Consider the following 22,776-nt stretch of genomic DNA (forward strand, 5'->3'; position numbering starts at 1 on the left):
ATCGCGATATGTATTTATGCGTTTTTAAAACCCTATGCAGCGATTCGTATTCACGTGTTTAAAATCCTATGTCGTGATTCGTTTATGCGGTTGTAATGTCAAACATTAATTTTTGTATTTATATGTCATTTAAAAATTAGACATTAAGATTTGTTTTCACATGATTTAAAAATTATGCATCGTGATTTGTATTTACACTTTCTAAAAATTACGCATCATGATTTTTTTCTCCACATTTTTTAAATTCGATATAGAGTTTCATAGTCACGTGATTTAAAAGCCACATATCGGGATTCATATTCTTTCTATTTAAAATCAAATATTGCAATACTTATTCACACGATTTTAAAATAATGCATGTGGTTCATATACAATTTTAAAATTGGGATTTGTCATTGAGATTTATAATCACATGGTTTAAAAGTCACACTCTTTTTGTCAAAGGTTTGGATATCATTGTGTATATATATATATATATATATATATATATATATATATATATATATATATATATATATATATATATATATATATATATATATATATATGTATTCATTCTTGGATTTCCTCTTTTTTACTTTCTTACTGCTCTCACCCCTGAAGCTTATATGTAAGTTTGAAAACCATCACAGCTGGGATTGTTATTTAAAGAACAGGGTGCTTAGCGTTTTTGAAAAAGTGCTTAAAGGTGCTCTTTTCATCGGGTGTTTTTAAAAAGTTCTTCATTTTCCCTTTATTAAAATTATATATTTTCTTTACCATGTCGATTTTCGCCACGAATTGTGTGTCGCCACGAAAGCGTAATTTTCACATTGTTCTATTCAACGTTTTTACAATTATTTCAACCACAATCCATTATGGCATACCGACAGTCTGTAGCATATAAAAGCGCCAATAATTTTGCACATTTGTTGAAATACTTGCGGGTCTGCATATATGTATATTGAGTTCGATTCAGTGAGAAGGATTCTAGCACTCTCATATGCAACTCTGTTGCATTCTGCATGAGATTCTCAATTTCAGGCTTCCTTTTCCTCCCTCTGAAATCGCATTGAGTAATCTCTCGAATTTTTGCTGATCAGGGAACATATAGTTTTTTAACCATAAGATTTTTATTTGAGAGATTGTCCACCAATTGCATTAAATTTTTGTAAACTTTTATGCTTTATAAATTTTTTTTACTTATTACTTTTTATTATTGTATTATTACTTTTAAAATTTTTAGTACTCTTTAATTCTTTAATGAAAAAACTTGATAATATTTACAGACAAGATTTTAAAAAAGTATGAAGTAAGAGGGTCTTTCACTATTTTAAATGCAGCAACAAATCTTTTGTTATTCAGATTTGTCTTTCCAAAAAACTTTAATTCATCTCTTAATGATTTGATAAAAAATCAATTGAAATCAAAAACTCAATTTTCTCAGATTTGTTAAACTGACAAAAATATTTAGCTTCAATACTCATTGTATTTACATTTCATAATTATATAATATTTTTTAATCATTTCACTAAAGAAATATTGTACCATGTAACAAATTTCAATAAATTTATTAAAAGCCATTCACTAATATACAATTGTAATATGAATTTATTAAAGTTTTCGGGTCTAGAATGAACAAACATCGTAAATGATACTAAAATGAATCAATTTACAAATGGAATTTTTTCTTTTTGAAATATTTTATTTTAATTTATTTTTCATTAGTTCTTTACATGCGAATATATTTCAGTCTATCGATAATGTTGAGATGACAGGTATCACATGCTCTGATGACAAAACTATGTATTATAAATGATATTAAATAGTTGGACTTAAAAATGATAGTTTTTCTTCATTTACTATTATAATTTATTACTAATTTTATTTGTCAACTTAAGTTTTTCTTTTGTTATAATCATAATTAGAGCGTTTTTCTTCATTTACTATTATAATTTATTACTAATTTTATTTGTCAACTTAAGTTTTTCTTTTGTTATAATCATAATTAGAGCGTTTGTCGGAGGTAAAGGACGCCATGTCATTTTGTTTCTAAAATTGAGTTGATAGCATATCCATGTTGTAGATTTTTCACTTTATCTTGTGTTATAAAACACTGCGTCCTATCATTAATGGCGGAATTAGGCAGTTGGCGAGATCCCCATGTTCAACTTCCTCTAAAGTTATAAGATGCTAAAATCTGATCTCAAAAATTAAATTTTTGGGACATGGTGTCCTTTACCTCCAACATATAGAATTGATCTTGAAGGATGGATTTATGTAAAAAGAATTTTTCTTGATTCCCTTCCTTCTCTGTTCAATGTCTAAAATCCATTTAATAGCAAATTTTATATTTGTTTAATATTATACCTTAAAATTTATTTTTATATCTATATTATCATCGATACTTTAATACTACAACCATGTTTTTCAAATGTTTTAAAATAAATTTTATTTAAATTAAATACAACTTTCAATTAATTATTATTTCCAATTCATTATTATTCACAGTTACCACATGCTATAAACTACATGCTACCATTTTTATTTACACAATTTTAAAAAACATACATCACAAATTATTTTTACCCACTTAGCATTTAGCATTAGTCCCTGCTTTCCTAAAGTTTAATCTGCATTTCTTTTTTTATTTATTTTTTATTAAAAAAACTTTTTTTTTCATTGGGGAATAGTCTATAAAGGAAATTTAAGTACAATTTTTTCATAGGGCAGCAAGACTTAAAAGCTTTACTTTACAAATTGAAATTTAATGGAACCAACTGCTTGTTGACTGCTGGCTTGCCTTAATTTTTTTCAAAAATTTAAGGAACATTTTATCTGTCCATGTAGAATTATTTCTGTGCAATTTTAGAGAAGTTTCATTTTGTATGCATAATATTGCACTTGCATTATGTTTGCTTGAGCGAAAAAATTCCAAATCAAAATTTCAGACTTGTTTATCATTTGTTCCTGTGTTTTCAGTTCCAATTTTTATTTGATACAGTTGAAGTGCTAAAATAATACTCACCCACATTCCAATGTATGTTTTTTAATGCCGTGAATAATTTTTGTTTTGCTTTGTAGATATTTATGCATAATTAAATGATTTGATATTAAACCATTTTAGTTTTCCTTTTTTCAATTTTAGTTGGCAAAATAAAATCTCTATGTTATTAATAATTTTTTTTTAAAAAAAGGTATGATAACAATTATGCTTAAAATATATTTTTGTTTTTTGAGTTTGAATGGATGTCTGCAAAATTTTTGTAACTATGGGAAGTCTTGTAACATATCATAATTTTACTTAATTTGTTGGTTGGTTTACCATTTTCCATTTCTAATTTTTTTATGCTAGTTATAACTTTTTTCTACATTGTAAAATAATTTTTTCTTCACTAGAATTTATTACAAACCTTAAATAAAAAGAAATTTTCTTGTATTATGTAATATTCAATAAAATGGATTCTAAAATCTTAGTTCCCTTTATCTGCAGCCCTCAGCTAGTTGACAGTGTACAAATTCTGCATAAAATTATCTTATTAATGTGCCTTTAAAATTTTAAAAGTCTGCATATAATCTAAGATCTGCTGTTTTTAGTCTGATCAGATTTTTTTTTTGAGTTTGAATTTTAGTTGTCCTTCTGTATTATTTTTAATTTTCTTTTTTTCTCATTCTTACTTATGATATATTATTTCTGTTTCATAAAACACATAAATTGGTGGGGACATATTGATTACTCCTATCAAAAAGACTCTTAGAAAATTAATTATTAATGTAATATCACATAAGCAGTTATTTAAATTAGTTTTTGATTAATTAGCTTTTTTTAAATATGTGTTTTAAACTATTTTTTATTTATCTCTATTAGTATTTTATTAGTTTTATCGCAATTGGTAAACAATTAAAAATATAAATGCTTTAGCTGCAAAGTTTGCAGCAATTTTGTTAGTAAGGTTTTTACTCAAAATATAGTCTGGCTATATGTATACAGTTTATAGTTTAGCAATAGCCTGTAATTTAGCAATAAATGCCATGTTACAAAAACGTTTGGTTAGTGTAAAACTTATTAATTAAATGATTTCACTTCTTAATTAATAAAAATTAGTGTCATTTAGTCTAATTTTTGTTTTTATTTTTCTGCCAAAGAATCTTACAACTTTTGCAGGTTTTGAATGTTTCTTTTCTTCAGTAAATAATCTTAAACTCAATTTCTAGTTCTGGTATTTTTATTTTGACAGCTGGTGGTGGTTGTAATGTAATGTTGGTAATTTTCTTCTTAGAAATTTATTATTTACATTTTTGATGAGAAGATACAGTTTTGATGAAACAAAATACCTTTGTTATTCTAGAGTGCTTTCATAGTTTTTCCTTTTATTATTTTTACTTTATGATTGTCTTTTTTTATAGTTCTTCCTTCATTGTTAGATGGTTGCCTCTAACCTTTTCTGTACCTATTTACAATAGTGAAATCAGTGTTTTAATTAAATGTAAACAATATGATTTTAAATTGAATATTTTAACTGATCAAATGCTCATATTTATGTATGCAATATATGTATAAGCTCTGTATGTTTACCTGCCTTGCAAAACCTATTTTAACTTAAACAGTTTGTGACCTCTTTAAGTTAATTTTTTTATAGTTAAGAATAATCTTCAATCTAGCTATTTGCTCTACACTGTATTAAATCAAAAATAAATATTTTTAGTAAAGCGTTTAACACCACCTTTCAAAAGGTTATTTGCTTAATTGAACATAATTTAGTTAGTTAAATGCTTTAGTTATTTTTAGAACAGTGTTTTTTGTCAAATTAAATTTCTCACTACAAACCATATAATATTTTATGTCAGTTTTCTCTTGTATTTGTTGTAAAAAAAGTAAAATTATGAGTTTGACAATGTTCAATATAATAACTATATTTACACTGTTTTTTGTATTTTGGAGAAAATGCATATTTCTGACTTAGCCAATTTAAAGCAAATTTATCATTTAATGAATTTAAATTATTTTTTAATCATTGACGTTTCTACTATATCATTTTATTCATTTATATTTGTTTTCTTTAGATATCTAGATGAGGTAGCTTTACATCACTTGATTGATGCACTTTGTAAATTGTCATCTGAATCTATGGAATTAGCTTACACCAATAGAGTATGTATAGATTTTATTCTTTTATTATCATTGCTATCTTGTGAAAGTCTTGGATAGTACTCATGTATATTTGTCAATTTTTAAGTTATTTACTGTTTTATTTATAGGAACCTTCACTTTTTGCTGTAGCTAAGCTGTTAGAAACTGGTCTTGTGAACTTATTTCGTGTTGATGTACTTTGGAGGCCAGTGACTAATCATCTGTTGGAAGTGAGTTTTTAAAAATATTTTTTTGATTAAAAATATTTGATTTTATCCAAATATATTTATGGTTTCATTTAAGGTTTGCCAACATCCACATATCAGAATGCGAGAATGGGGAGCAGAAGCTGTAACATTTTTGGTAAAAGCTGCTCTTTATCATAAATATGAACCATCTCTCAAAGAAAATAAAGTAAGATGATATTGTAACATTGATTTATTGCTATTTTTTTAATGTGTGCTCAACATTTATTTCAATTTAAAAAATAATTTCTAATTTTTAGTTAAGAACAATTTACAAACAATGTCTGTTTTGAAACGCTTAATATCTCTCTTTGTATTTTTATGTCTTTCACGTTATATTTTATTTATATTTTACATTATACTTACTTTAGCTCTAATTTTATATTTTATTATAATTTCTTTATTGCAGAAATTGCAAACAATGTTGTTAAGTCCACTGCAAGAACTATCCTCCATTTCTCATCCTGATATAAGACAGAAACAGTTAGATTGTGCATTACAAGTTCTTCACAGTAGTGGTGATATTATATCTAGTGGATGGCCTCAACTTCTAGATGTAATTGGTGCAATAAATGAAGATCATGGGTATTTTTTTGGATTTCTGTAAATTAAAAATTAATTACATAATCATCCTTTTTTTAAAAATTTAATAGCTGTCCTAAATCTGTGGAAACTATTGAGCAACATAGCTGCAAAATCTTAATCATGATTTTTGATATAAATTAAATAAATGGTATTTAGTTGATTTTACTCTTGTTCTATTACGATAGAGATGAAGAACTAATGGCATGTATGCCAGTAGGTAGCATGTGGCAGGCATTTCAGTGGCACATAAGTGCATATCTAATTACTTTTATTTACCAACATTTAATTGAAGCAATCTTAGAAAAATAACCTGAATGCTATTGAATATTAAAAGTTGATTCAGAAGCAAGTACAATTTTAGGCACAATTATGATATTTTCCAAGATTTGATTGTGACTAGTGCCACTTCCACAAGAAAGTTCGTGTTGTAGGGGAGATTGACTCTTTGGTAGAAGTGCGCAAGTCTAAGAAGTACGCAAGTGCAATAAACTGTAAAGAGAGAACTAAAACTAAATTGCAAATTATGAAAAATGTGTTCTATGTTTGAGCTTTCATACACTTCAGAAGGTGTTTTTGTCATTTTATTCAACTGAGTGTGCGAAATGTGTGTAGATTGAAACACATGTTACATCAAATATCTAAAAGTAAACTCTTGAAATATTTTCAAAAGATGCCTTCAATGATCCAAACTTGAAATCCCAGTCCCACGTCTGAGGTAAGGTGTGGAAGCAGGTTAACTTCAAAATTTTAAAATGAAACCCATATTTTTTACTGCTGATTTGGATTTTCCAGAAATGTACCCTAATTTGACTTGCAGACTAATGAATTTGGGTTCATGGATGGCAGTGTAATTGCAAATGAAAATGGTGTAAAATCTTTTTAATTGAGATGTCTTGAGAAATTCATACTTTAAAATACATAGTAAGTGACACTAAACACGGCCCTTCTTTACAGTGTCGCCCTAGCACAAGTATTTTGACTAGATAGTTCTGACTACCATGACTCTTCCATCCGGTTTATATTTATTAGCACATAGCTATGGTAATAGCATAAATATTTATATATAAAATTGCAAAGGGCAATTTTTAAATCTAAAGTGGTAGGCAGCTGAAAAAAATATCTACTTGGTCTATACAAGTATGTACAGTAAGCAATATATATATCTCACCTTGAAGAATTCATGATCACTTGCTAAAAACCAAAAGCTTACTCTCTCTGAATAAGTATACTTATTTTAACGGGTTTGGATATGGAGGATGGTTGGGGGGTCACAACCATCTGGAAAATATCATTCCATTTGTTTAAATCAGGAGAGTAGTTGTTTGGGCTAAATTTTTGTGAACTAAATTTTTTTCTGTTCCAAGCTGCAAAAATACTAGGAGAGTTCTTAAATAATCATTTATTTTAAAAAGTTTATGAAATGTTGCTTTTGTTGCAGTAAAATAGCCTTTATGGGAGTTTATTTTTAGGAGATATATAGGATTTAACTAACTCTAAGAGCCTCTCTAATCTTTCATCATTTTTGATTTATTTCTTTTTATTTTCACTTTAGGGCATAGTTTCTGTCACCATTTATGTAATTCTACCTTAAGTAGACAATATTGTGCATTTTTTAAAATGAATTTGGCTTTATAATTGAAAGCCTCCAAAAGTAAGGTTAAAATATTAATAGTTTTATTTCGGGATTTACAGTATATTTGTACTGTTTAATTTTGTCATATTTTAAAAAGTTAGTGTCCATTATTGTATACACTATGTTATTGCCAATCATCCATTTCCCAAAGCTGTATTTTCTTTAATATTTTTTAATGTTTGTCATTTTTGTTCTAATTTTTTAGTGAGTCATTGATACGATCAGCCTTTCAGTGCCTTCAACTTGTTGTTGCTGATTACCCACCAGTAATGCCATGTACTTGTTTGCAGTTATGTGTAGATGCAGCTGCCAAATTTGGCTCTCAAACACAAGAACTAAATGTTTCTTTAGCAGCTATTGGCCTTCTTGTAAGTGCAGTATTTCATTCTATTTCACTTTGTAACTTTAACAATATTTTTATTGTTATTCTTCTGCACCTCAATTAGGTGAAATAAACTACTGGCATTAGACTCTAATAGAATACTTTTTTTCTTTGCAAGTGGAATTCAAAAATTTTATAAGGTTAAAGGGTTTTAATGTTTTAGAAGATTTTTTCATAAATTGCATTATTAATGTTAATGTATAAATTCTATACATGATAATGAGATGTATAATAAGAAGTATATTTCTATAATAAGAAGTATATTTCTATTATAAGAAGTATATTTTTTAAATAAAATGTTAACTTTGAATAATGCATAATTCTATAAATGTTATTCATGGTCAAGAAATTGTAAAGCTCTTCCTTACTGTCTCATTAAACAAATAGTAATCAAAACCTATACATTAAAAGAACTGCACTTAAATGATAATCATTAGTTATGAATAATAATTTTTTTTAGAATTTAAAGATAAATAATAAAGTTTATAATTTCCATGTAGCGTACTGATATATATATATATATATATATATATATATATATATATATATATATATATATATATATATATATATATATATATATATATATATATTTCTTGAAAAATGAATGTCAAAATTGCTGAATATTTCAATCAATTTCTTCAAGTTGTTAAAGCAATTTTGATTATTGCATGATACAAAAATACTGTTTCCATAAAATCATTATAAATTATGGTGTCTAACTTTTTTATGCAAATATGTTAAAAAAGTTTTTATTTGGAAAGCTTTAGCATGCCTAGACTTAAAGTAAATTTGTTTAATCATTTTTAGTCCTAATTTTGTTGTTTCATTAAATTATTCCATATGTGAAAATAATGTTGCATGTTAAAAATAATGCAAAACTTGTATCTCTATTTTTATGAATTTTATATCTTTTTCTTTTAGTGGAATATTGCTGATCATTTGTTCCAGAATAAAGAAAAAATTTCTCAAAATTTGTCCTCAGCCACTGATGAAGAACTCACTTCCTTGAATTCATTACAGATTTCTAACTTTGGTTTTCCTTTGTTGCCATTCGATAAATTGTGGTTGAGTTTGTTTTGTAGACTAGGAGATCTTTGTGTTGACTCAAGACCTGCAGTTCGAAAAAGTGCTGGTCAAACATTGTTTTCTACTTTAAGTGCTCACGGATCATTGTTGCAGCAAACAACATGGCAGGTTGTACTTTGGCAAGTAAGTCAATATATTAGTATGAATATATCCAGGTTGAAGTACATTTTCATTATTAGCTGAAATTTGAAGAGTTTTGGGAACTTGCTATATTAAAAGAACTCATTCAATAATTTAAATAATTCTACAAATTATTTTTGCAAAAGCATTGTTTTTTGGAATCAAACAAAATCTTCTTCATTTTGCTTATTTATATTTAACTAGTATAATAGAAAAAAAATGAATAAAAATATTTGGATATAAAATTATTAGAAGAGACATATACAGCACATTACAAAGTTATTATATTATTTGTGTAATAGATTTATTAAAATTCGGTTCTTATTTTTACACACTCATTATAATCATTTCTATTCTTTATGACTGAAAAATATTTTTCATAGAAAATTTTACTATATTTTGCATTAAATAGTATTATAGTTTGGGGATTTTATTTGTGTAGGTTCTCTTTCCTCTGCTTGATAGAGTAAGATCTTTATCTGGAACTGCATCTACTGATAAAATTACTGATATGGGTGGAAATATTCTTATTCATCACTCAAGAAACACAGCTCAAAAGCAGTGGGCTGAGACTCAAGTAAGCTCACTAATATATCCAATTTATTATTTTTTTGTAATCATTAGTTACTTTTCTAATAATAATGAAGTATTTTAAGATCTGTCAGGATTTAAAAATGAGTATTTTGAAATTGTGCTTGAATATGTTTAAAATGGTTTTTAATTCTCTATTTTATTTCTTTCTTAGGCTCTTATATTACATCATAATTTAATTTTATTGTTCGATTTAAAATTGGTGGTGCTATCAATTTTGTTTTATTCATGTTCTCCGTAATAAAGCAAAACAAATTATTCTTTGTTATGAAATAGAAAAAAATTATAATTTAAGTTATAAAATTTATCATTGCTAGAAAACTTGTTTAACAAGCTGTATCTATTAGTTTCTATGTATCTACTGTCTACTACATATTATATTTATTATGTTTTAGAGCTAAGAGGTTTTTTATGTTTGTTTTCATGTACAATTATTAAGTCCTATTATTATTTTCAAACATATCCATTTTGAGTTAATAAAAATATCAGTTACAAAAACTGTACACTGCAGTGCAGATTATATCAAAGGATTGCTTATTAGTTTTTAATATTCTGCTTTTAGTGAAAAAAATTAATTAAATAATGAAGGCTTATATAAAACTCGTTTCACAGCCTTCTACAGTTTGAAAGAAAATTAGTGTGGTTGTCATCATTTTTTAACAGCTATAATAGATTGATTCGTTGCAAAATGAAGTAGTTCCAAATTTTACATGTTCTATAAATCATAAAAAAAGTGTTTGATCATGTGATAACAAACTAACAAGATTCTCTTTTATACTAGCAAAAAGAAATGCTTAGAATGATATCTTTTTTAAATCAAACAAAATGCTTTTTCTCTTTTTTTTTTCTAACACTAACTCCAAACATTAAAAAATATGATACATCTTTTTTTGTACCAAGCCTTTAAATTTCTAATATATCTTTTCATGTTTTTCATGTTCAAATGCATTTGCTTATTCATACCTTCCTATAATTTCATTATTATTAAATTTTTAGGTTTTGAGTTTATCTGGTGTTGCTAGAATTTTTCACACCAAACGTGATGTTTTGCAGAAACTAGGAGATTTTCCAAGAGCATGGGCATTACTTCTGGAGTTCATTGAAAGTTCATCATTAAGTAAAAATAATGAGGTTTGTTTTATTTATTAAATTAAGCTCTGGTGTGAAATAGTTCAAAGTTTAGAACCTTCTCTTAAACTTTAGAAGCCTTGCTTAATGTGAGTTATAATGTGCCATTATGATTTCTTGACCTTTATTTCCACAATTTGTTTGTCCCACACAGGACTGATCGCAAAGACATGGTTCCCAGTAGAACACCGAAGTCGAGCATCGCTGGCTGTGGTCATTAAGCGGGTGGGTGACCACTTTGATCAACCTGTGTAGGGACCGAGGGTGCATGGTATTGGTCCTCGTTAAACTGTTCTACCATAAAGTGCTCGTCGTTGCGCAGGTTGTCAGGCTACCAAAGTAGGGGAGCCATCCCCTTCACAGAGGATCAAAATTGCGATGGCTTGTCTTCGGATCATCCTCAGGAATGTTTTCCAGACCATTGCCAATAGCCCATTGTGCATCCCCAGTGCGATGTAAATAAAGTACCTACCACAATTAGTTTAAGTATATTATTAATTAGAAATCCAATTAAAAGGTTAAAATATTCGTTCACTTTAATTATCTAATTTTGTTGATCTTTTTTGTTCTGCTAGTCGAAGAGCTAAAATTAATACAGGGAATAATATGCTTTTGAGTATGTTGCATAATTTTGTAATCTTCATCTTTGAGCTGTGTGATATGTAAAGAATTCAACATATGACCCTTTAGGAGATAAATTTTTCATTATTCGTAAATTTTAGAAGTTTATGAACATTCTCAGATATGATACACAAAACAGATCATTATTCAAAGTAAAACCCGGAATGTGTTGGAATCAGCAGATATCAGATTAGCTAAAACTAGCAAAAACAATTTTAAAAAAATCTTGTTTTCTGTGTAACCATATTTTTATGATCCTTATTATTTTGTGCCATATAAATTAATGAAATAAAAATGTTGCTTATTATTTCTAAGTCTCTTAATTATTTTCAGGTTTCTTTTTCTGCTTTGAAAAGTTTTCAAGAAATTTTGAACATCAGTCATTATCAGGAGCCAAGAAATGGAAAAGTAAAAGTTGAACCTGTTACTCAGAATGATGAGGAATCTTCTTTACAAACGTATGTATCTTCCTATCGTTCTCAAAGCCAAAAACTTTTACTACTAGCATTCTTTGAGGTTTTAGTAATTAGAGAAGCATTACTTATTGTTATATAATGAGTTGTTATGGAAAAATTAGTGAAAATCTTATCGGTTTAAAAAAGTGTCAATTTAGAGAAATTATTATTATAATAGAACACAAATAATCTAAACCTTGTTAATCCTGCATATGTGGTTTAAAGTCACAATTATCATGACAAAAAATGGGCGATTTCATGGAAAGAACACAGTGTTCCACAAATGGCAATTGTATACAGGATTGCTAAATGTGAACTTATTAAATATAATTTTTGTGTATTACATTAGATTTAATCATGTATATTTTAGAAACTTAGCATTTGTTATACCAGGTAATATTTATTCTTGCATTACAAATTTACTTTTTCTCACAAATGTGAAAAGCTTAATGTATCAAATAAGATAACAATTTAATTTATCTTGTGATCCTTTTTTTAAGAAAATAATTCTTTATTTACCGATTTAGGCCGTAATCTGAAAAATATATCTTAATTGTTTAGTCTTGAAAGCAGTCAAAAGTTTGAAACACATCATGTTAATTTTACTTTTAGCATGTTATGCCATATCTCTGAAACTAATTAAGTGAATAAAATTTTTTTATACGCAATTTTTTATTTTTATCAAGAAAATCTATATAGATAAAACGTTTTAATTAATTATTTATTTTTTGATTTTACTTCATTAAGTATAGTTGAAAAATTTTGAATTATAAGATATTTAAATTTTTACGTTATTTGATATTACATAATGGTTAATGATCAAATCTAAAATTTGAGACAAACAATTGCTTAGTCCTTTTGCATTTATATAGCTATTTTTCAGAGAAAACTATTGATAACAATTATGGGAGTAATGTTTATATAGAAGATCAGTAGATGTGTAATATTATTTTATATTGACTGACATGCAAAATTAAATATATTAGTGTTCATTATCATTTTCCAGTGAAGTTGCTTTATGGAGTGCTGCCTGGAAAGTTTGGTATAACATCGGAATAGAAAGCACAAAACCTCCTCCAGATCGATTGATTGATAATGCTCATGCAAAAAATGATTATTCCATGCTTTATGTACCTGCGCAACAATTTCTGACTGCATTAATTCAAATATTTCCATCTCTCTTCCAGCATATAAAGGAAAGGTAACAAGAAAATTATAAAGTATTTTTGAAAATATTTTGCAGCTTATGTGAATAAAATAATGCAGTGTATTTTATGGATAGTTTTTTACAGGGTTATATTTTTTATTCTCACTTGTTTGTCTGCTTATTCCAAATCAGAAACATTTAATTTTTTCATCATATTTAATGTTTTTAGTTTAAAAGACAAGTTATTTTACAAAAAAAAGTGATTTTCCAAATTTCAAAAATTATATTTAAATTGATTAATAAAATAACTAACTACATAGCTTAGTCAAGTTAGAAACAAGAGATTAAATTCTATGAACTAGATTGTATGTATCATTGAGGTATAACTTTGAGGAGGGAGAAGATCTTTATGTAGGATTTTTCCTATAACTATTCATAATGCATTATTCTGTATCCTTTTATGTTAAACTTTTTATTTTTTTTAAGAGCCAGTTCTTTTTTTTAAAAAAAGAATCAACAAATCAGGCAGGTTTGGATGCTTGAAATTTTTGATTTTCTTGAAATTTTCAGGTCATATTCTTTGTGTAAAACTATTAAACACACATTTAAAAAAAATTGATGTTTTGGGGGTAAAAGCTGAAGATCATCTGGAATTTTGAGAAAAACACTTTAATTTACAAGTGGCAGTACTTGTAAAATGTGCAAACCGTTATTTTAGGTTCCATAATGTTTACAGTAACTATTAAGACATACTTTCTGTGGACCTCTACATCAAAGGTCACAGATCATTCAAAATTCTTCAAAAAAAAGGCTTTTTTCTTAGGCTTTGACCATCAAAATCTACTATCACCATTAGTGAACCACAAAGGTATATATTTCCATGAATACATGTCAATGAGTAACTACTTCTCTTGGCTCCTTTTTTATTTTTCTCTTGTTTACATTCAACTAACCGGTATTGAACTTGGTGTGCCAGCTCAAGGGTTGTGACATATTGTTTCAGGTGTATTTTTTTTATGTTTAATGTATTTTCTTACTAACTGATTTTTATTTACTGTCTTGCTATTGGCTCTCCTCTGAAACTAGTTACTGAAGTTGTTATTTTATAACAGTTAATATGTTAAAGATGAGGTATTAAATATTTCCGAAACTGTTGATAACAAATTGGTTTTCATCTCATTTACTTGATTTTATTTCATTTCCTTAATTCTAAAGCATCCATAGTATCTAAAACTTTGTCTGTATAACAATGTAATGTACTATTTATCTATAATATCTTTTATAACTTTTGATCTATTAGTTGTATCAACCTGGGTGAGGTTGTATTTAATTCAGCTTAAAAAGTACATCTAAACGCTATGTCACTTGTCTAGATTGCAAAGTGTGAGCCAAAGACAGTGAATTCTAGATTGAGACAGCAACTCACCTTGAGAGATGGTGCTAATTTCAGATATTCATATTGGGCCTTAATCACATTTTTTAAAAATAATTAACAGCTTTCACACAACTATTTATGTATTCAATTACTTTGGTACGCTTCACACTTGAGGGACATATTATATAAAATTTGAATTGGTAACTATAGATCTGAGAATTGATTTTATTTCTGCTGTACTTTAGACTTTTTTTCTAGTTATCGAGCTTTAGTGAAGACAGTTAATGACCTTGAAAGTTGTACAAAGTTTTAGTTTCTTGGTATTTGAAGTTCAATTTTAAGGTCACAATCAATATACCCCACACATGTTTATTTTTTTAGATACTATTCATTGGTATGTATTCACAGAAATATATGCCTTTGTAGTTCACTGTTGGAACTAGTAGATTTAGTATTCAAGGGTAGATTTAGTTGTTACTAGTGTTCAAAGTCTTAAAAAAGCCTTTTTGCGAAGATCTTTGAATGACTGGTGCAAAAGTCTGAAAATATTTTTATCTTATTAGTTGTGTGAACTTAGTGGAACATAAAATAATAGCCAGTGCTGGGATTCACTTGTTTCACATTATATGCCGCCACTTGTAAATTGATGTGCTTCTCTCAGAATTCTAGAGGATCTTCAGTTTTTACTCCCCCCCCAAAAAAAACTTCACTGTTGGAACTAGTAGATTTAGTATTCAAGGGTAGATTTAGTTGTTACTAGTGTTCAAAGTCTTAAAAAAGCCTTTTTGCGAAGATCTTTGAATGACTGGTGCAAAAGTCTGAAAGTATTTTTATCTTATTAGTTGTGTGAACTTAGTGGAACATAAAATAATAGCCAGTGCTGGGATTCACTTGTTTCACATTATATGCTGACATTTGTAAATTGATGTGCTTCTCTCAGAATTCTAGAGGATCTTCAGTTTTTACTCCCCCCCCCAAAAAAAAAGAAAACTATTGTTTTTGCTAAAATGAAAAAACATGCACCTTTTAGTTTTATATAACGACCATAACCTGAAAATTTCTACAAAATCAAGTCAAGTATATAATATCACCCTCCCTATATAACCCTCGATATAACCCTCCCTGATGTTTTTAAAAAAAAAAAAATTATTTTAAACTCATCTGTAACTCATATGTAACTGCTTTTAATCATATTTAATTTGTGATAGGAAAAGTGTTCATTCAAAGTTGATGTTGATCCTGATCCAATTTGATTTTAGAAATGCTCATGTTGTTAATAAATTTGCACTCTTGATATGTTTTTATTGTAAAGCAGCATATAATTTTTTTTGCATGTATCTAGTGCGAAAATAATATCTATATAAATCTAGTAAATATGAAGAAATAATTACATATATCTACATAAAAAAAAACATTATAAAATTATTTTTAAATATGAACAATTATTTTTCGCTATTTTAATTAATTATTTTTATTTTTTGTCAGCAATTATCACATATTACTTTTAAAAAAAAAGATAAATTTTTTGTTTATTTTTTACTAGTTTATGTGTGAAAAGTTTGCAGATTGTTAAAATTTTTTTTTACAAAAAAAAAAAAAACTTTAATTGCTTTAAAAAATTCACTTAGTTATATCAATGCATGAAATGCCTGGTTGACAGAGCGCTGGACTCACGCTTGTGAGAACGGGACTTCAAATCCAGGCTGTTGATGATTCCCCGTGTAGTAAATGGTGACTGGTGGAGGTTAAATCCGTAAGGTCCTCCATGTTCCCTTATCAAATCAGTACCTCTAGGGGTACTGAATTGGAGATTGATTGTTCTCTGGTTCAGGTCAAAATTATGATCTGAAGATGAATGAATGGGTCCGCCCTATAAGCAGGTGTGATGTATGAGTGTCGCAGAAGTCGAATTCTTGGCCATGGATAGCTGCACTGGAAAACAAGAACAATTGCACCCCCTCTGCCGTAATGGCCGATGAGAGCAACAACAATGCATGAAATCTATTTAAAAGCATGACAAATTATTCAAATCATTGTTTTTTATACTTAAATCATCAAATTCCTTTAAAAAAAAAACAGTCAATTCATCTAAATTGCTGACTTGATCAAGTCATTTGATTTAAATTATTGACACCCTATTTGGAAGTATTTTGCAATTGTGTATTAACTGAAGTTTTTTTTTTCAGGTTTGTTGCTTCTGATTTTCAGAAATTAGCTACTGTCTTGCAAAATGCAGTGGCTGTACCTGTTCATGGTGAAACTTCACCATTTATTTTACCTTCTTTAACAGAGGTAGTTTTAACAACTTTGCAAGATTCTATATTGCAGTCTATGAATATGTTGTTAAAGGTTTGTACTCTCAGATATTACTTTTTTCAAGAAATATATTTTTTAATATATTTGTTTAATTACTAAGCTTTGAATGTTTCTACTGTTTTTCATGATTAGGTTTTAAATTATTATATTATGACATGATTTTATGACTTGTGATTTTGAAACAATCTTTAATTCAAAAGAATGCCCCTCCACTTTTTCTTTATCTTTTCAACAGTAATATCCAGTAATTAGATAAAATTATTAAATAGATTAATAGAAACAATAGATTTAGTTTCTTAGATTGTATTGTATTTAAGAATAACTTTATATTGATAGAAAAATGATGCTTTAATTTGTTTGCTAATTATTGGTAATGTTTGATTGCTTACAGTTCCCTATTTTGATACTGTTAAAATTTATTCTTGTTTTCTTAATTTGTATTTTTAGGCATGTTTATGAATTTCACGATAGAAAATACTACTTATTTCAAAATTTTAGATATCTTATCTAATCAACATTGACTCTGATTATAGGAGTTTTACTGTATTTAATATTTATAAACTATAATAAATTTAAGTATGTGCCTGTAAGATTATACTTTTATGTAGTTCCTCTATAAAAAATAGTATGAAGATCATGAAATAGAAACTGTGATTATATGCATTTTTCAATTAGGAGTTTCTATATAAACTTTTATATTAAAATACATGTAAATGATTCGAATAGTATTTAACCCTCCAAGCATCCAGCCTCTGGGCAAAATTGTACTGATTTCCTTGATATATACTACTATGATGTAACATTAGAAAAATCATTTTTTAATACAGTAAATTGTGAAGCTTAAAGTAAGGAAAAAGTTTGGAATAATGCTCAGGGGGTTAAAGGTGTTCAGAAATCTTGATTCTTCATTTCCTTAGGTATTAAAGAATCAGTTTCATTTTTCTGTAGGAAGCTTTAAATGGAAATGAAAATATATCATCATTGCTTCCTGTAATTTTCAATCAACTCCTAGTATTTTCATCCTATGCATGCAATGCACCTCCTTATGGACAGTTGAGAACTCGAGCTTTTGTGAACCTAAAAGTCTCTGGAGTAAGTTATTTTACCCTTATTAATTTTATATGAATATTAATTTTTATAATATGCTCGAAAAATATTGTAATGAGTTTTCACCATTCTTGAATAATGTTTTATTTTGCACCCAATTTAAACCATTGTTCAGAAAAAAGAAAGTTGAATACATTAATTACATTTTAGAAGAATACATCTTATTTATTACACTTTTTGCAACAGTTTTATCATGTGTATAGTTATTCATTTTATTGCACTGCAGGATTATTTTAAGTTTTCTAGATTGTCTAAAAATTATATTGGTAATTTATAAATATCAAACAAATGAATTAAAAATGTCATACATTAAAAATGGTATGCAAATTAAGATAAAAGTCCTTTCTTCAATGATATTACAAAAATATTTTTTATGGTCTGATGTATTTTAAATATTTTTTTGCTACATTAAAATATTTTAATTCCATGTTTAAAAAACTGTATGTGTAACATTTTGTGTTTTGTATTGTATTAGAACTTGGCTGACGATACCAATATTTATAATTTAGTTTTACATATTTGGATTCATAAACAAAAATTATTACAGTTAATTGTTGTTTTTGAATTTAAATTTCTGTCTTTCTGGTAGATAATTTTTTAATTTTTATTCTCTTTTAGACTGATTGGGTTACAATGAATTTTGTCCCATTTGGCGAAAAAGCTCTTGAAATGGTTGTGACTGCCTATCAACAAACTGCTCAGCAGCCAAACATTATTAATTCTCAAGTTCTTCATTCAATAATTAAGGTACTTACAGTACTTTTAGCAAATCTCTGAAAACCCAATTTGAAGACACTTCTGATTTTAATTGACAAAATTATATCTGAATCGTCTTTTGAGTTCATCCTGTGTTATTTGATTTTTTGTATTAAGCAAACTCTTATCAATTGCAAAGTGATGAATTTCTTTTTTTTTAAATTTTCTCTTGTAAAGGAATATGATAAATTAATAAGCTTAAGCATTACATTATTTCGTAAATTTAGATTATATCTCTTTATATTTTTTGTTATTTTAAATCATTCGATGGAGCATGTTTTATTCATTATATAGATAAAAGGAAGATATTCCCTCACTTCTTTTAGAATTGGAATTGTGGGATTATCTTGTGTAAAATTAAAAAAAAGTTAAAAGTAGAATTTTTTTTTAAATTTGCTTTTATAAGTATTTTTTTTTAATGAAATACAATGTATAATATGTATACATTGTATAGTGAAATACAAAACATTGCCTTATATTATGAATACAGGGAATGCATTTTGAAATAAATATCTGTCTTTTAAGACTGGCCCTAACCTCATTTAGATTTGAATATCCAGTGGTGGTACTATTAAATTTTATTTACCCGCAAACTAAATATTTTTTCTGATTTAGTTTTCGGCCTCTTTTGCTGAATATATTTGGTAAGCATGTTATAACTATTCTATTATATTGCACCTATTTAGAGATTCCTAGTTTTATATTTTGATTTCTGTGTTTCTCAGTTAGTAAAATAAAATATTTCTGAGTGAAAGAAATAGATAATTTATTTTCATACTCAGTAGTTACATCAAATAATTGATTATTTTGCCAGGTGATAAAAGGAGATACAAAAGAATTTATAGAAATTATCAGGCTTATACTGCTGGAAGATTTAAGAAATTAAAATGTAATCAGGATAAATTAAGAAGTTCATATTTAATAAAAGTAAATAATTTATATTAATTAAAGATATTATAAAACATTTAAAATTTATAATTATAAATTATTTTAAAAAATTACTTTACTATTGAGCAAGCTGAAATGTTTATAATAATGCCTAGGATAACATTTTCTTTTTTTTCTTTTACATTCTCTGTTAAGCTAGTATTGCTTGGTGAAGGATAATTTAGCATTTTATGAGCAACAAAATTAATAGTTCATGTTGGATAAAAGAACGTAACAATTTCTCCATGCTGTTTATTAAGAAGATTCAGACATTTCTAACTTGTACATTTGATTTGTTAATAGTCATTTATGTCTGTAAAATATGTAAAAAATGAAAACATGCAAAACTTTACAATGCATACTTCATATTCTCATATATTTTTTATATTAATTATTCCAGATAACAAGCCATTTAGATAAAAAATTCATTAAAAATTCATCGAAAGAATTGTTAGACTGGATGTAGTGATGATAGTGAAATAAACATATATAAACAAAGATTTTAAATAAAAAGAATAAATAAAAATAATCATAGTTAATGGTTTGATATAAATTAGACTTTTAACAGTATATTTAAAATTTTTATTAAATTAAAAAAGTAAAAGTTGGGAATTCTTTCATTTAGTATTAGAACATAAGTTAGTGGGAAAACCAGTTATGCACTGGATTTATATAAAGTAACAATACTTTTTACGTGCCTAGTTCCTTTTTTGCAATTAATAATAATTTTGCATTCATGGTCTCTTTTTTTTAGCAAATGTCAACTCAATTTCATTACTTAAAGAATTTGAACCATAGTTTAAAAAATTAATCAGCTCAATTTTGCATGTTATGGTAATTTTGTTGTAGCTTGTGATTTAATAAAGAATATTGGATAACATCTCAAAACAGAAGTAAACTACTTTTACAATCAAGGTTGATAAAATTCTTTTGTGAAAAATTTGTGACTTAGCATTATTTCATAATAAGCTCTGGAAATATATGAAATGAGTTGTTTTTATTATCCATTCTAATATTTATTTACTTTTATTTTACGTAAAATTTTTGAGCATACAATTTGGCATCAGCTATGACTTAGAATCTAGGTAATGTAAACTTAAATGTACAAATTTTTAATATATAGGATCAAACTTAAATAAATAAATTCTCAAATTTAATAACCATAACGCTTTTAGTAGATTACAAAAGGGGTTTAAGATGCTTGATATTCATAATTTTGGTATTCATAAAGGAACTATGTGGCAGCAAGTATTAAATAATTAATCTTTGTATGTATTTATATAGAAATATTAATTATTCAATATTTAGCAAAATCATTATTTTGTGCACCAATAGCCATTTTTTAATAGGACTATATGTATAATTGGTGCATTTCTTACTAAATTTTATTAATTTTTGTAGCATATGACTCTCCAAATTGCCTAATTCACTAAAAGACTGATTATCCAATAAGCATAAATTTTTTTATTTCTTTTATTTACGGAGATATTTGTTTGTCATTTTACTCATTCATTTGATTTAATATTTCTGATTTGTTGAGCTTTATTAGCTGTTAATTTTCTTCTAGGCTTTAAGACTTCCTCTGAGTATGAAATATGCCTGTCCATCACAAATGACTTGGAAATTGGCTGTGAATGCTGTGCTCAAAGTTCTTCAGGCAGGACTACCTATGGCAAGACAGTATCGTAAGTTTGTGTTTTGTGAATGCTTAATGACTTTTATGTTTAATGAATTTCAATATATGAAAATTTATCAAGCATTTCTTATTTTACTTTTAAGCCTTTAAGTTAAAGCTTCATTAATGCATTGCTGAAGGGATTCACAAATTTTTCTTCCTTTTACCTTTTTTAAAAGAAATTGTTCAAAAGGACGTATTTTTCACTTTTAAATTTAAATTTTTACTTTTATCAGTATTTATGGCTCTATTTTAGAGATGTTTCTATAGATGCATCATGAGCTAATGAGAATTATTTATTAGATGCATTTGATATAAATTACAGTAGGGAACCGATTAACCAGAACGATCGGGACCATCGCTATTCCGGATAACTGATTTTTCCGGTTTTCTGAATCGCTACAAAAAGCCGTTTTTTTATTGTTAAACCCAACTAAAAAAAAAAAAAAAAAAATTTGGAAATAATCTTAAAAAGAGGAAAAAACGATGAAGTAATGCACTAATGATTATTTCCAAAATGATGATAAGGTAAACATCTTTCAAAAAAGAAAGAAAAATCCTAAAATCTTATGAGGAAAAAATTTAAAAAAAAAAAATAGGGGGGAAATGTATCGAATTTCGTTCCGGTTTTTTGGTTTTCCGGTTTTCTGAATTCCGGATAACGGGTTCTGTACTGTATTAAGTGTTCTTTGCTTTTATATTTTATTAAAGTCAGCGCATGTCAAGTGATCAGTTGAAAAAGCAGCCAATTTATTTTCAAGACGAATCCAGTAACAGTTTTTAGTAATATTTAGAAAAAAATGCCAAGTATATTTAAATTTTTTAATTAATCATTTAGTATGCAGAAAACATTTTTGGCAATTTAAATGCAATATACCTTTTCCTTAAAATTTTATATAGTTTTTGAATTGTACCTGTGTTTAAATATTTGCATTATATCCACAAAAATTTTCCAATTGTTTTCTTAATAAAATGAAAAGCTTTCTGACAAAATATTAAATTTTAATTGAAATTGAAAAAATACAAATTTTATATAATTTTTTAATTTTTGTATTTTTATTGAAGATTTTAATGTAGATGTAATGGTAGTAATCTTTATTATAAAAGAAATCTGTTCAACTGAGTTTATGAACTAATATGATTTCATTAATAATTTCTAGCTACCCAATTTAATGGCATGTGGGTTGATTTAGCATATGCTCTCGAAGATTTCTTATTTCCTGCAAGGTATGTTATCTGTTTCTTTACATAAAATATTCGTTACTATTAATGGCATATAACCAAGTGCATTGTACATATTTTTAATTCATGGTAGAAGAATTATTTTATTTTGTATATATATGTATGTTTGTAATATAAGTGAAACTAAAGACACAATAAATAAATAAATAGAAAATGAAGCATTGGAAAGTATTCAGTGTGCTTTTTAATGAGTTCCACAAACTGTCATTTCTATACCCCGATCATCTTCATTTATTTTCTGGTTGGTATTTTTTGCAACGCGAAATAGAAAA

At 26.8% G+C, this 22,776-nt stretch overlaps 1 protein-coding gene across 2 annotated transcripts in view; it reads left to right on the plus strand.

The window, feature by feature from the left end:
• The window catches only part of mon2 (Mon2 homolog, regulator of endosome-to-Golgi trafficking), a 67,135-nt gene that overhangs the window by 38,659 nt on the left and 5,700 nt on the right, over positions 1-22,776 (plus strand). For both annotated transcript variants that reach the window (XM_016060444.4, XM_016060445.4), the window contains exons 18-32: positions 5,044-5,131; positions 5,239-5,340; positions 5,414-5,524; positions 5,765-5,940; positions 7,779-7,941; positions 8,880-9,167; positions 9,607-9,741; positions 10,752-10,886; positions 11,838-11,962; positions 12,966-13,160; positions 16,668-16,830; positions 17,746-17,889; positions 18,523-18,651; positions 21,155-21,272; positions 22,423-22,489. In XM_016060444.4, coding sequence (XP_015915930.1) covers positions 5,044-5,131; positions 5,239-5,340; positions 5,414-5,524; positions 5,765-5,940; positions 7,779-7,941; positions 8,880-9,167; positions 9,607-9,741; positions 10,752-10,886; positions 11,838-11,962; positions 12,966-13,160; positions 16,668-16,830; positions 17,746-17,889; positions 18,523-18,651; positions 21,155-21,272; positions 22,423-22,489 — 2,139 coding nt within the window. The remainder of the gene's footprint in view (positions 1-5,043; positions 5,132-5,238; positions 5,341-5,413; positions 5,525-5,764; positions 5,941-7,778; positions 7,942-8,879; positions 9,168-9,606; positions 9,742-10,751; positions 10,887-11,837; positions 11,963-12,965; positions 13,161-16,667; positions 16,831-17,745; positions 17,890-18,522; positions 18,652-21,154; positions 21,273-22,422; positions 22,490-22,776) is intronic.

The sequence above is a fragment of the Parasteatoda tepidariorum genome, chromosome 11, assembly GCF_982258835.1.
Source record: "Parasteatoda tepidariorum strain Cologne lab strain chromosome 11, Ptep-v5.0, whole genome shotgun sequence".
Taxonomy (NCBI): Eukaryota; Metazoa; Arthropoda; class Arachnida; order Araneae; family Theridiidae; genus Parasteatoda; species Parasteatoda tepidariorum.